Genomic DNA, 13,383 nt, shown 5'->3' on the forward strand with positions numbered 1-13,383 from the left:
AACGAATCGATGCCTCGAGGGCTAGTCCCAGTTTTATTGGCACCATTTCAAGGTCAACTCACATCATCATTCATCATTCATACATTCATACAATTATTCATTCAAAAGAGATACTAATAACAACTTCCATACTCAATCACATACTCAATCACATACTCAATCAATCACTCAATCACACAAACTGATGGCTGATTCCAAGATTGATTTACAATCGTTCACGCCAGATACATCACTTACAATGCAAATGCAGATGGACAATGAGGTCAACAATCTGGCAAACTCTGCCATGGGTATATTGAGTGCCCAACAACAACAGACTGGTAGTGACAGCCACCGCTACCGCCAGTACATCGAGAGCAAGATGGACTCGGCTACAGTAAAGGATGACCCGCTACTAAAGGAGATGATCTCCTATCCAGAGGACGACGTGCAATCGCTTGTCGTGCCCCAGCAGCACAGGACGCGTGAGGCCACGCTCCACTATGGCGCCGAGGGAGACACACTGCGGGAGACCGACCTGAGGGTGCCGCCCTACATCCAGCAGGCAATCAAGACATACAGGGACCCACGTCGCACCATCCAGCGTCGTTACCAGCGTTTCAAGAAGGATCCCGAGCGTCTGGTTCAGTTTGAGAACGACAAGTACGACTGCGACATTGATGTGGATCGTCGCCGTTCAATAATGAGCGCTGCCACTACATCAACATCCGACCGCGACGAGTCTGTTGACACGGAGAATGAGCTTCTCCGCTGTCCCGATGACGAAGCCGCCACAGACGCACACAACAAAGAGAACCGCAGCAAAGGCAGACTTGGCTTCCTCCGCTATTTCCGTCCAGACTACAACTGGGGATCAGGCATGGAGTTGTCCATATGCAATCGTGGATCACAAGACATGTGGACTAAACCAAGGTATGTTGAGACTTGGGCCTTGGGCATCCATCACTCACTCATACTTACCATCACTTACCAATCAATCAATCAATCAATCCGTGGATGACAGAGTACTTAATGTTCTGATTGAGTTGCAATCATTGGCATTCGTTGTTGGAGAGTTGGAGCCATTCTTTTGCTCACTGCACTTGTATGATGCGGCCACAAAGTGCCGCCTCACAGAAAACTTCTACTTTGACTTTAATAATGACAAGCACAGACAACTGCTGTCCAAATACACCGATATCAACGACCCTGCAACGGGACTGGGCGCCAAGCACGTGGTTGTCTCACTGCCAGCACGCCAGCAGAATGATATTTGGATTGTGGTGCGTGTCGACAAGGTACTGCAGGGTGACCCAGATGAAGCTCGTCAGCCCTACCTGCGACTGGAGGAGAACCTCAAGGAGGTCAAGAAGAGCAAACTCAAGCAGACAGATGATGTGGTCAAGAAGTTCTGCGAACGCCTTGGCGCACACCGCCAGATGTTCAGTGCTGCCGCCATCCCCCTGACTGGCGAGGCTGGCGACGTCAAGCATGGCGTGTTTGAGTGCGACTATCTGCTCAAGCAGGTGCCCAAGACAAACTCAGACCTGGACGACCTGATCTCTGAGCTCAAGGACCCGTCAAAGCGCAAGAAGCTGCGAACTCTCCAAGGCACACTCACAATCAAGATTCACAAGCCCGCAGACGAGCTGCCCAGACACACCCTGCTGCTGGACCCATCGCTCAACGAGGTCATCAGCAAGGACCCTCTGAACGCACACCTCGCACCCAGCCAGCCACTCATCACCACATCGCTCACAGCCTCCTCCTCCTCCAATCAGATCTCGTCGTCCACATCGTCTGGCGACATCTCTCGTCTCGCGGCATCGGGCGAGGCCGCCGTGATCCCCGTGATCCGCGAGCTCCACACATTCGCCGCCAAGAAAGACCAGTTGCCATACAGCAGCTACGTCAACAATCTGTACATATACCCCGATATAATCAATCTTACCAAGGCACATGGACGCAACGTGTTTGTCAAGGTGGAGCTGCGCGAGTCTGACATGCTGACGTCACGCTCCCTCGCCGTATTTTACGGAAAGACTGGCGGCAGTCTCAACCTCACCAACCGCTTCCTCACCCAGACGCACTACCACGACAAGACACCGACCTACGTCGACGAGATCAAGGTGCGCCTGCCATTCGCTCTGTCTACCAAGCACCACCTGCTGTTCAAGCTGTACCACGTCGTGTGCAACAAGAAGAAGGACGAGGATACAGAGAACTTGATCGGTTTCTCCGTGTTGCCCATCTACAAGGACCGCCGCATCATCCAGGACGGCCTGCAAAACCTGCCGCTGGCGCTGAGCGAGCCCACCGATCGCTACCTGCGCGACTTTGACGACCACCCCACGATGCTCGAGAGCGGCCGCCCGCTGTTCAAGCTCAACATGGTGCTCAACAGCAGCGTGTTCCCACAGAACACTCACCTTAACAAGTTCTTGCTGCTGTCTGGCGATCAGAGCGTGACAGACAACGAGATCAATCAGATGCTGAACGACTTCTCAGATGTGGACGCGGCCGAGGCCATCCGCTTCCTGCCAGTCATCTTCCAGCAGATGATCCTTGTGATATGCAACCGCGACACGACCGTCGGTATCAACGGCATCAAGGCCATCTTCATGTTATTGGCCAAGGTTCAGGCACACCTCGGCGAGTCCAACTGCCGTGTGCCCCTGCTCGTCTCGTACGTGAGCCACGTCTATGTCAACCCCAAGGGCACCAAGGTGCCCGTGTACAGCGCACTATGCTCGCGTCTGCTGTTCTACCTAATGTTCCGCAAGAACGGCAAGCAGGTCGACAAGGTCAGCAATGGCATGCTCTTCTCATTCTCGTGGTTCATCTACGACCTCATCATCAAATCGCTGGCGCTCTCACTCTTGGACGACACGCCCGACGTGCTTCCAGGCAATCGCGAGGGCAAGTACGACGCCGACTTTAACAAGTACCTGCCCAAGCTGGTCACATTCGTCCTGCACAACATCAACGCATCGATGCACTCTGATGCCCCACCATCGCGTCTCGAGTCCGAGGCCAACAACAGTCTGAGCCTGTTCGTGCGCGACTTGTTCACAGTGTATGACCGTGGCACCACCGTCGACATGGCCTTCATGTACATCAATGAGATCAACGCCCACACGGCACAGGCCAAAGACGGCCGCCGCACCACGCTCCTGTTCTACAAGTTTGACTTCCTCAAGGTGCTCACGGACTATGAGCACTACGTCAACGTCAACCTGCCCATCCCGCACTCAATATCCAACATCCAGAACATTACAAACAAGTTCAGCTCGCTGCATCCGCTGTCTGGCCTGCTGATTGGAGAGGTGATGGACGCGCTCTACAGCAACACGACCGAGGTGCGCATGGTCGCGCTCACCACACTCGGCACCATCCTCATCAAGCACGAGTATGATGTGCGCTACCTCAACCAGAAGAAGCGTGAGCGTCTGGCCTCGACATATCTGCTGCTGATCATGCGACTGATCGACGAGTACGAGCGCTTCAAGGTCTGGTACAACGTGGCCGGGCACGATGAGCGACGCATGCTCATTGCCAGCGTGTTGTTCATCATCAAGAACTTGTCACGCGTCCAGTTGAAGCAGTGGATCTCCAAGGAGATGCCCCAGCGCATCAACATCCTGTTCGAGTTGCTCAAGTATTGTGCACGCGCCTTTGAGTACTCGGCCGCCACACAAAAGGCCACAGTGATCATACAACAACAGATGGCGATGCAGCATCAGGGCTCAGCGAACACGACACCAATCAACTCGCCCAGCATCCAGGCACAGCAAGAACAATCGTCCTCTTCGTCATCCTCAAGCGAACGCAGCAGTGGTGGTTTGCCACTAAGCTCCATCACCAAGTTGCTCAAGAAGGGCAGCTCATCGTCGTCAAAGGACAAGGGAGGCTCACTGGCGGCCAGCACAATGAACTTGGGCACAAGTGGCGGCATGACCCCGCACTCCAACGACCCCATGTCACAGTCCTTGCCACTGGGTACAAGCGCAACCTCATTGAACCAGAGCGCTCTGCAGGCCTTGTTGGTGGCGGCTAGCAATCAACAACGTGAACAGCGTGATCGCGAGTCGACATCCGGCTCATCGACCCCGCTCAACACGAGTGGCGGTGTGCCCCCTCCAATGCAGCAGCTGCCCAGCAGCAACACTAGCCCCAACGTCAGCGGATACTTCCAGTCGCTCGGTGACCTGTCTCGTCAGGTGAGCCGATCGCCAAGTGTTAGTCGCACACGCTCAAGCTCGCCAAACGACCACACACTGTGCGCCGAGGCCAACCTGGTGATCTTGGACTTTGTCGAGGACTACATTGTCTTGTTCCGCGCCAGTCTCGCCGACTCGACCAGCTCGACGATGCCCGCCGTCTACAGTCTGATCCTCACGTTGCTCAAACTCAAACAATCGCACCGTGTTATCTCTGCGCTTTTGGCCACGCTACATTCATTCGTGTTCAAGTTCCGCGGTCATCTGTTCAATGGCAACAACCAATTCGCCGGTCATCTCTGCAAGTACATTCTGTTGTACTGCAGCTCGGTGACACGCTCAGTCATGACCGACGCCACAGCCTTCTTCTACTCGCTGTTCCGTCTCAACAACCAAGAGGTTGGCAACATTGGTCGCATCAAGATCCAGGCCACGATCGCCCTCTCTAACCAGGTCACGGACGGCCGATTCGTCACTGAGGAGAGCTTGCTGGAGCAGTCACTGTCCAACCTGGCGTGCTACGCCAGTCACGAGGTGGGCCTGCCCAACCACGCGCCACTCATCTCAACTGCACGACTGGCCACCATGAGCAGCGCCGAGATCAAACAGGCCAAGGAACGCTTCCACCAACAGATCACGTCCATGAGCACCAAGCTCATCAAGATCCTTCGCGACACTGCCAAGATCAACAAGACCAAGAAGCGTGCTGATCCCGAGACCGTGCACGAGCTGTACTCCAAGATCGCTTCGGGCTACTCTGACACGCCAATCATCCGTGTCGACTGGCTGGAGGAGCTGGCCGATATCCACATCTCGCAAGAGAACTACTTTGAGGCGGGAGTCTGTCGCATCCGTATCGCCCTCCTGATAAACGCCTATCTCCATCAGAACAACCTGCTTCCATGCAAGTTGGACCTCTCACTCATCCTCCAGATCAATCCAGACCTCAACGAAATTGTCGTCGAGGAAGATGAAGGTGTGTGCACCTCGACCAAGTTCTCGATCAAGGGTCTCCAGAGTGCCATCTACTCAGCCATGAATGACTTTAGGAATGTAAGTAGTATTTGTACATTTGGAATGATTCCAACTCAATCACTCACTGACTCAATCAATCATATTATCCAGGCTGAATGCTTTGAGTTCTCAATCTTGTTGTACAAGTTGATGGTACCTTTGTGCGAGGCAACAAGGGACTACAAGGAGCTTGCGTCAATATACAAGGAGATGCATGAGCTGTACAATCAGATTGTAAAGGCTGAGGAGAACAAGTCAAGACTACTCGGTCGATACTATCGCGTTGGATTCTACGGCAAGAAGTTTGAAGAGCTCGATGGCGTCGAGTTTGTCTACAAGGAGCCCAAGCTAACTCATCTATTCGCATTGGCCGATCGACTAAAGGTATGTTAATCGATTGGATTGATTGATTGAATGAGTGATTGGACAACATACTAACTTGGACCCTCAAGACATTCTACAAGGAGCGACTTGGAGAGATGGTGACTGTGTTCCCTGACAGCAATAGAGTGAATAGGAGCACTTTGGAGCCAGACAAGTTGTACCTCCAGATCACATCAGTCAAGCCATACTTTGAGCGTGAACAAGCTCGTCCAACATACTTTGATCGACACACTAACCTAAGTAAGTTGATTGATTGATTGATGGGATGGATGGACATGGAATGCTAACCAATCAAACAGACAAGTTTGTATTTATAACACCATTCACATTGAGTGGCAAGACTCAGGGATCCATCACCGAACAGTTCCATAGGAAGTCGATCATCACGATCGAAGGAACAGCACCATCAATGCTCAAAAGATATCCAATCATTGGCTACAAGGAGATTGAGATCAGTCCAATTGAGAACAGTATCGAGACTATACAGGAGAGGAGTAGATTGCTGGCCATGGAGAATAATAAGCAGCCACCAAACATTAAGACACTGCAGGGTGTGCTGCAGGGATCTGTACTGCTACAGGTCAATGCCGGTGCGTTGGAGGTGTGCAGAGGATTCTTGGCCAGATCAAACAGGGCCAACTGGCCAGAGCAATCGATACGTGAGCTCGAGAGCAGATGCACAGAGTTCCTGAAGCAATGCAAGCGTGCACTTCAGCTCAACAAGACTCTTATCAAGATGGACCAGATCGCCTTCCAGAACGAGTTGGAGAATGGCTACAAGCGACTGAGCTTCAAGATGGAGAAGTACATTAGGGGCGAGATCAACGAGTCGGAGGAGGCCGAGTTGCCCGATGTCTCTGTCATCGAGGAGGAGGACGACGAGTCGCTGTTGACAGAGGAGTCATACGACGAACTCTCTATCAAAGAGTCATCATCTTCAATCTCCTCATCATCATCTATACTGCCCAATTTCCTCAAGCGTAATTCCAACCAACTGACTGTTAGAGAGGAGCGTACAGGCAGATCAAGGCGAGGCAGTCGTGAGTTTGACGTCCCACCTCAATAAACAAATAACATGTTATTATTATTATTACATTGTAATAGTAATAAGGGACATCATGAAGCGAGCCAATGTCACCCATCATCCCACAACTTGTCAGAGGGTGTCACACATCAACGACACCCCTTCATCCCATCTCGACCAAACAAACAAAGAAGTGTTAATGCTTCACATCATCATTTCGATATACTTCTTATTACCTGTAAATACAGATAATAAGTAATCTAGTATTAGAATAATCAGTCATATTAGAATAGTAAAGTATAATATATAAAAGAATGGCAAAGTATAATGCAAAGGAACAAAGATTCCTTGATTATTTGGTATTGTTCTTTATTACATTACATATAACATTAGGATGCATTGAATTATTTGTATTGCCAATTGGCGGTAATTGCAATGTAATCAATTGTCATACAAAGGTCACTTGTAATGGAATGTTCTCTACAATGTTTGGATCTATAAGAGAATGCTATACACCAGAGTTTGATTTGAACCTCAACGTCTTTGGTATGAAGCAAGTCAAGTCTGTCAACAAGTTCTACGAGGTCAATGTCACCAAGTCCCAATCGGATACCTTTTGCAACAGTCGTCAACAAGTACCTTGCTATACCTACTTGACCAATCTATGGAGCAATGATCCTCTCAACCTTTATGTGAACAAAGTGGTCCATCCAACATTGAGCCGAGTAGTTGCCAATTATCATCGTATCTTTCCAGTTTTAATACTGTTGGATGTAGCATTGGCAGGAATATGGTTAGCCTAGACAATCATATATGTACACTTATATTACCTTACCTCACATTCAAAAGAATGTTGATGATAAAGTCTCACTCATTACCCAAACTACACATCATTTATTGTTCACACAAACAAATACACTCAAACAAATAACATAAGTACATATAAGATGGCCAAGACATTTTGGAAGCCAGATGCAGATATACAGGCCCAGGTGAATGTTGTGATGAACAATGACAGTATGGCTGATCAGGATAAGATCACAATAGTTCGTTCGATAACAACTGATGTCAGATACTACTCTGATGTTATATTATGTCTACTAGCTAATCATCTTCAGTTCAACCCTGCTGCTGCTGCTGGCTCCTCTTCAGTACCTAACGATGATGATGAAGATAATGATGAAGATCATAAGTTGAAGGGTGTTCAACAAATGTCACAGCAAGAGTTATGGAAGCTTATCAAAACTCTCAAGAAGAGATATTACAAACGACAGCAACAACTTGAAGGACATACAGACAACACCACTTCACATCATCACCATAAACATGTATGTTTGTTGATGTTGTTGTTCGTAAGGAAGGAACCAAGGTCAGGTTTACTTACTATCAATTACTCAATCATTGTGTTGTCAAGTATCGGGGACACGGCAATAACAACAAGTTTAGCAACAGACGCAAAGAGGACCTATGCAATCCAGTGTTTATTTCATTGGTGATTATAGTGATGGTGTTCGTGATATGGGCATTGTGGCCCACCACAAGACATGGACATCGCTAAAGACATTGTTCCATCAGTAGTCCTAGGACAGAGAGATATGGTCAATCAGCCTACCTAAATGTTGTACCAACCATTGTACATTATCATAATACAATACAACAAAGTTCCTGTTTTTTTGGAAATTTCCCATCAAAGCGAAACGACGTTCCTGGCATTTGATCACTTCATAATCACAGCGAACCAGGAGCAAAAAAGTATCCAACAGTGTTTATCCATAACCAACATATCCCTATCCTATCTTTATTATTACTATTATTATTACTATTATTATTTGTCAATCAATCAATCAATAATGTCCACTGGAAATAATAATGATCAACAAAATGCAATTTATATGGTATTGACAAATAGGACATTGTTCAAGACAATAATAAGACTACATCCTGATAATAGACGTGTGGATACCTTTACAAAAGTAGACAACAAATCAACAAATACTACAACTACAAACTATAAACGATCGTATAATCATTGGACCGATATGATTGACATTGTTAAACATCGTCATTTTGGTTTACTACGTGATCGTATCAAACGTAACCTATGTATCAAGGTGACACCAGATGCATTGGCAGAGGTTTGTTCAATGGACATGGACAATGAGACATTCATGGTGATCTACAATAAGTATCGAGGATACTTTCGTAATTACTGGATACTTCATGATTGTTTAACCACAAACAATACATTTATTGTTGATACACTCATCAAACAATCCAATCCATAAGAGTATGATCTGAAGCCATCATTTTTGATTAGCTCGTTTGGAAAGGAACCAATAATGTTGGACCATCTCATCCGATCTGGATACCTCGATCCAAATGATTTGAACATGGATGCTGGACAGAATGCAGAGAACTTGGCTCTGGATCTCTTCAAGACTGGATCAGTACCAATGATCAGATACGTCATGGATACATTCCCTTCATCACTGGTCGACAGGATCAAGTCAGAGGCTCGATCAGGTCTCCACACTGCTTTAATATGGAAGACTGGAGACCATCAACTCATTGAATCACTCCTCTCCAAGTCGATCAAATATGTCGACCTTCAATCATGTATTGAATCTTTTACACACCCATCATCAGGTGCATTACTTGGACATTTGGAGCGTCTTTATCATTCTGATTCAATTAATCTATTGATGTGTTCAGAGTGTCAAACAATCATCGAGCGATCAACTCAAAGCTCACTATCATTATTAGTCGATCAGTTGGAAAGGGATGACACAGACATTGGACATGAATCGAGAATGATATATGTCAAGTTGAGTATGACCACTTTCGTTAATGATCGATATGGTCGACATCAATTAAGTTATGAGACCGCTTATGAGTACATTCGCACTGGAGACTGCTTGCTCATTCCATTCTTCCTCGGTCTGAGAGTTATGATCGTTAAAGGAGGGTATGTTACAAACTCAATGTTGAGCCATATTATTCGATATGGTAATGTCACTCAGGCGGTGGTGGCCCTCAGGTACATCGACAACAATCTGGAAACTTGGCAAGTGGCAAAACATTACTTCTACGCATTCAATTCTAATGACTGGTGTAAGATGTTGGAAAGTTTCTTCAAGGCCGACGACTGTGACAAATCGTTGCAAGTAGTCAAGTTCCTCAATGACAATAATGTAGTAATCAATCCATTCTACTATGATCCAAATATTCCATTCAATGGTACAATGGACATGCTCAAATTCTTACTTTCACCAGAGAATAAGATATTCCAGGTGAGAATATTGAATCCATTCAAATTTCATCACTTCCAATATGTCTTTGAGAACAAACCATATTTGGTAGTAGATGATCATATCAAGTTAGTTGCATCCGCAGCAATATTCAATCGTAATCTTGATATAGTACTCATGTTTATCCTTAATAGACCGAGAGTATTCAAGATTGAGCCAGATTTACAGATGCTTACATTGACATGTGGATGTGAAGAAATCAACAAACTATTGGAAGACAACAATCTGATCAATTTTCGATCAACTGAAACATGGACATTCATTGGAAAGCATGGATCTATTTCATTCTTTGATTACGCAATGAGGAATTGTAAACTGGACAATCAATCACTGATCAAGATGCTATCAATTATGCTCAATCAAGCAATAATGGACGATCAACTTGAACTCATCATTCATGCATATAGACATCATGACAACCTGATGCCCAAAGATCATACAAGAATTCAAATGGCAGCCAAAGATGGAAATGATAGACTCCTGGAATTCCTATTCACTGTATGTCCAGTCCCTTTGATGCCACTCAATGAAATGTACAACTTGGTTGAGATAATTGTTACGAATGGTCATGTCTCCACACTAGACCTACTATTCAAACAACTTGTAAATGATGAGGATCAGGTAAAATCACTAATCAAGTCAACAATGATACAATTTCATACAAAGTTTATCATTGATAATTATGATCTATCAATTTTAAAATATATACTTGATAATGGATGTATGATAGATTTATCAATATTGGACAATAATCATTGGGCAATGTATGATGCCAACATATCATCACTGGTCAATCCAATCAAGAATATTATTTCCCAAAAACAAAGAATTCAAACTCAAAGACATCGAAAGAAGAATAATAAAAATAAATATTAATTATATAAGAGTCCAAATTATTCGACCTATTAGATATATTGCCAAAGAGAACAGATAGATAAAGTCTTAGGTCGTCATTTGAGATAATAATAATAAATATCCTTTCAAAAGAACAACCTGTTTTTTTTCTAAGTCAACCAACAAAAGAGAAGACAGACAGACATGTCTGTCACGCTTAGCAATCTTATCACTTAAGTTAACAGACAGGTACTAACTGTACATGATATCAATTGGAGATAGTGATGTTCACTAGACTGTGTTCGAATAAGACACTGACATCGACAAGACAGTTGTCAATTATTGCCTCAGCCAACAACAAATGTTGTTGGACAAATGTTCATCATCATTATCAACAACATCGTCAACTTGGTATTCGTCAGATCACTACTACTACTACTACTAGTGCTTTTGATGTTGCTATAATTGGTGGAGGAATAGTAGGCGTTGCAACTGCGAGAGAATTGTTGATTGGCAATCCTGCACTCAAGGTGTGCTTGATGGAACGCGAGTCTACACTCGGTAAACAGCAGAGTTCGCATAACTCTGGTGTAATACATAGTGGTGTCTACTACAAACCTGGCTCAGCACGCGCTCGACTCTGTGTGCAGGGCTCACGTCTAATGTACGACTATCTACAACAGAACAACATAGCGCACGAGCGATGTGGCAAATTGATCGTCGCAGTCAATGATGACGAGCTGAGTCGACTTGACGACATTTATCAGCGCGGACTCACCAACGGCGTACCCGACCTACGCATGGTCGACCCAGCGCAGATGAAGGAGATCGAGCCACATGTCGTGGGTCTACGCGCTATTCACTCTCCGCACACTGGCATCGTCGACTTTGGCGTCGTCACTCAATCATTTGGATCGGATGTCAAGAGGATGGGCGGCAACATCATGCTCAACTTTAATGCCTCCCAATTCGACATGCAGCGCGATGGAACCATGCTGGTTGGCGCCGCCGATGGACGACAGGTGTCTGCGGCATTCGTCATCTCGTGTGCCGGCATGTACAGCGATCGTGTTGCCAAGTTGGCCTATGGCAAGGATCAGCCTCACATCGTGCCATTCCGCGGGCACTTCCTCAGACTGAAGGATGAGCATCGACATCTGATCAAAGGCAACGTCTACCCTGTGCCAAACCCTCAGTTCCCCTTCCTTGGCGTACACTTCACCAAACGTATCAATGGCGAGGTTTGGCTTGGACCCAATGCCGTATTCGCCACATCACGCGAAGGCTATCACTACAGCGATGTTAACCTGCGCGACATGTACGAGGCGATCATCAACCCTGGCTTCAGACGACTGGCTGCCAAGCACATCAGGACTGGTGTCCAGGAGTTTGTGCAGGACGTCTTCCCGCGGGCATTCCTCCAGCGTCTGCTGCCGTACATGCCGCAGCTCACCGTCGATCAGGTCGAGTCGGCTGGCAGTGGAGTGAGAGCTCAGGCCTTGTCAATGGATGGCACACTCATTGAGGACTTCATCTTTGACGCGCCAGACAACAAGCCCATCCTACACGTTCGCAACTCACCATCACCATCCGCCACATCCTCATTGGCCATCGCTCAAGAGATTGTCAAGATGGCCAAAACAAAGACAACACTACCCTTGGGGATAGTTGGCTAGTTGACCAATCTTTAGATTCATTCAATGAATAATGTATATAAATCACATTCTGATGCACATTGATCACAGCTGCACTCGGCAAACCTTCTTCATTTCGCAAGTCGACCAGCTGAGTCCACAACTTTGATATATACTAAGCCATCAGTGTCATTGGTCTCAATGAATATGACAATACTTTGAAGATCTACAAGAAAGTGGACATCACTTAACTTCTCACTCATCAATCTAGTCTGACACATTTCTAATTAGCTCTTATCTGTAGAAATTAATTAATTAATTTTCTGTAGAAATATTATCTATTTTCTTTGTACTCCCTTCACTCCCCATCCATCATGTCACAACTACCATCACCTCAACAAGAAGCGACCAACATTGTTTCACAAGCTTTCTATCTTGCTGATGACCAGAAGGCTGCATGTTTCAAGACAATTCGCCCAAATGAAGCAGTAGCCATTGAGATTGTCGCCATCTCCAAACTCAAAGATTCCCTCCAAATGAAGAAATGTCTTAAGGAACTATATCAACCTTGTATGTATATCAATAATCGGGTTGTAATGATTCCTCAATTGAGGAATACTAATACTAATAATCCCTTCAAATAATAGTAGTATATTTAAATGATGTAGACAACAATATTCTAGATTTGGTCAACAATACCAAATTTTCGGAATCCTCAAAATTCCTTGAGGTCTCAACTGATGTCTCAATTGACAGAACTAGAGAGTGCACTGATCTGGCGATTGAATGTGTAAAGGCAATACTTACACAGTCTCTGAGAAGCAATATACTCAACAACGTGTCATTCCCATCAACTATAGCTGCAGGAGCAGGAAAGTCTTTAATAGGATACAACTTTATCAGAATGTTGAGTGAGAGAGATGGGAATTTCAATGAACATATGTTCTATCAAATGGTTACAAAGGACAAGTTCTTTGAATATCAAA

General features: G+C 45.9%; 4 protein-coding genes across 4 annotated transcripts; all 4 read left to right on the top strand.

Annotated features, from left to right (window-relative positions):
- Positions 1–163: 163 nt before the first annotated feature.
- On the top strand, positions 164–6,657 carry SAMD00019534_020970 (hypothetical protein; the record flags this gene model as incomplete). The annotated part of the gene is made up of 5 exons (XM_012902688.1): positions 164–912; positions 1,004–5,252; positions 5,325–5,597; positions 5,666–5,837; positions 5,897–6,657. Coding segments are annotated over 5 exons (6,204 nt in total), but the record flags the coding sequence as incomplete, so codon positions are not given.
- A 278-nt stretch (positions 6,658–6,935) lies between these two features.
- Positions 6,936–7,421, top strand: SAMD00019534_020980 (hypothetical protein; the record flags this gene model as incomplete). Its single annotated transcript, XM_012902689.1, has 1 exon — positions 6,936–7,421. A coding segment is annotated over one exon (486 nt), but the record flags the coding sequence as incomplete, so codon positions are not given.
- A 147-nt stretch (positions 7,422–7,568) lies between these two features.
- Positions 7,569–8,179, top strand: SAMD00019534_020990 (hypothetical protein; the record flags this gene model as incomplete). The annotated part of the gene is made up of 2 exons (XM_012902690.1): positions 7,569–7,949; positions 8,036–8,179. 2 exons carry the CDS (start codon positions 7,569–7,571, stop codon positions 8,177–8,179), a joined length of 525 nt encoding a protein of 174 aa, XP_012758144.1.
- A 2,991-nt stretch (positions 8,180–11,170) lies between these two features.
- SAMD00019534_021000 (hypothetical protein) lies at positions 11,171–12,433 on the top strand (the record flags this gene model as incomplete). The annotated part of the gene is made up of 1 exon (XM_012902691.1): positions 11,171–12,433. A coding segment is annotated over one exon (1,263 nt), but the record flags the coding sequence as incomplete, so codon positions are not given.
- Between the last annotated feature and the right edge of the window lie 950 nt (positions 12,434–13,383).

The sequence above is a fragment of the Acytostelium subglobosum genome (assembly GCF_000787575.1).
Source record: "Acytostelium subglobosum LB1 DNA, scaffold: scaffold3, whole genome shotgun sequence".
NCBI classification, from domain to species: domain Eukaryota; phylum Evosea; class Eumycetozoa; order Acytosteliales; family Acytosteliaceae; genus Acytostelium; species Acytostelium subglobosum.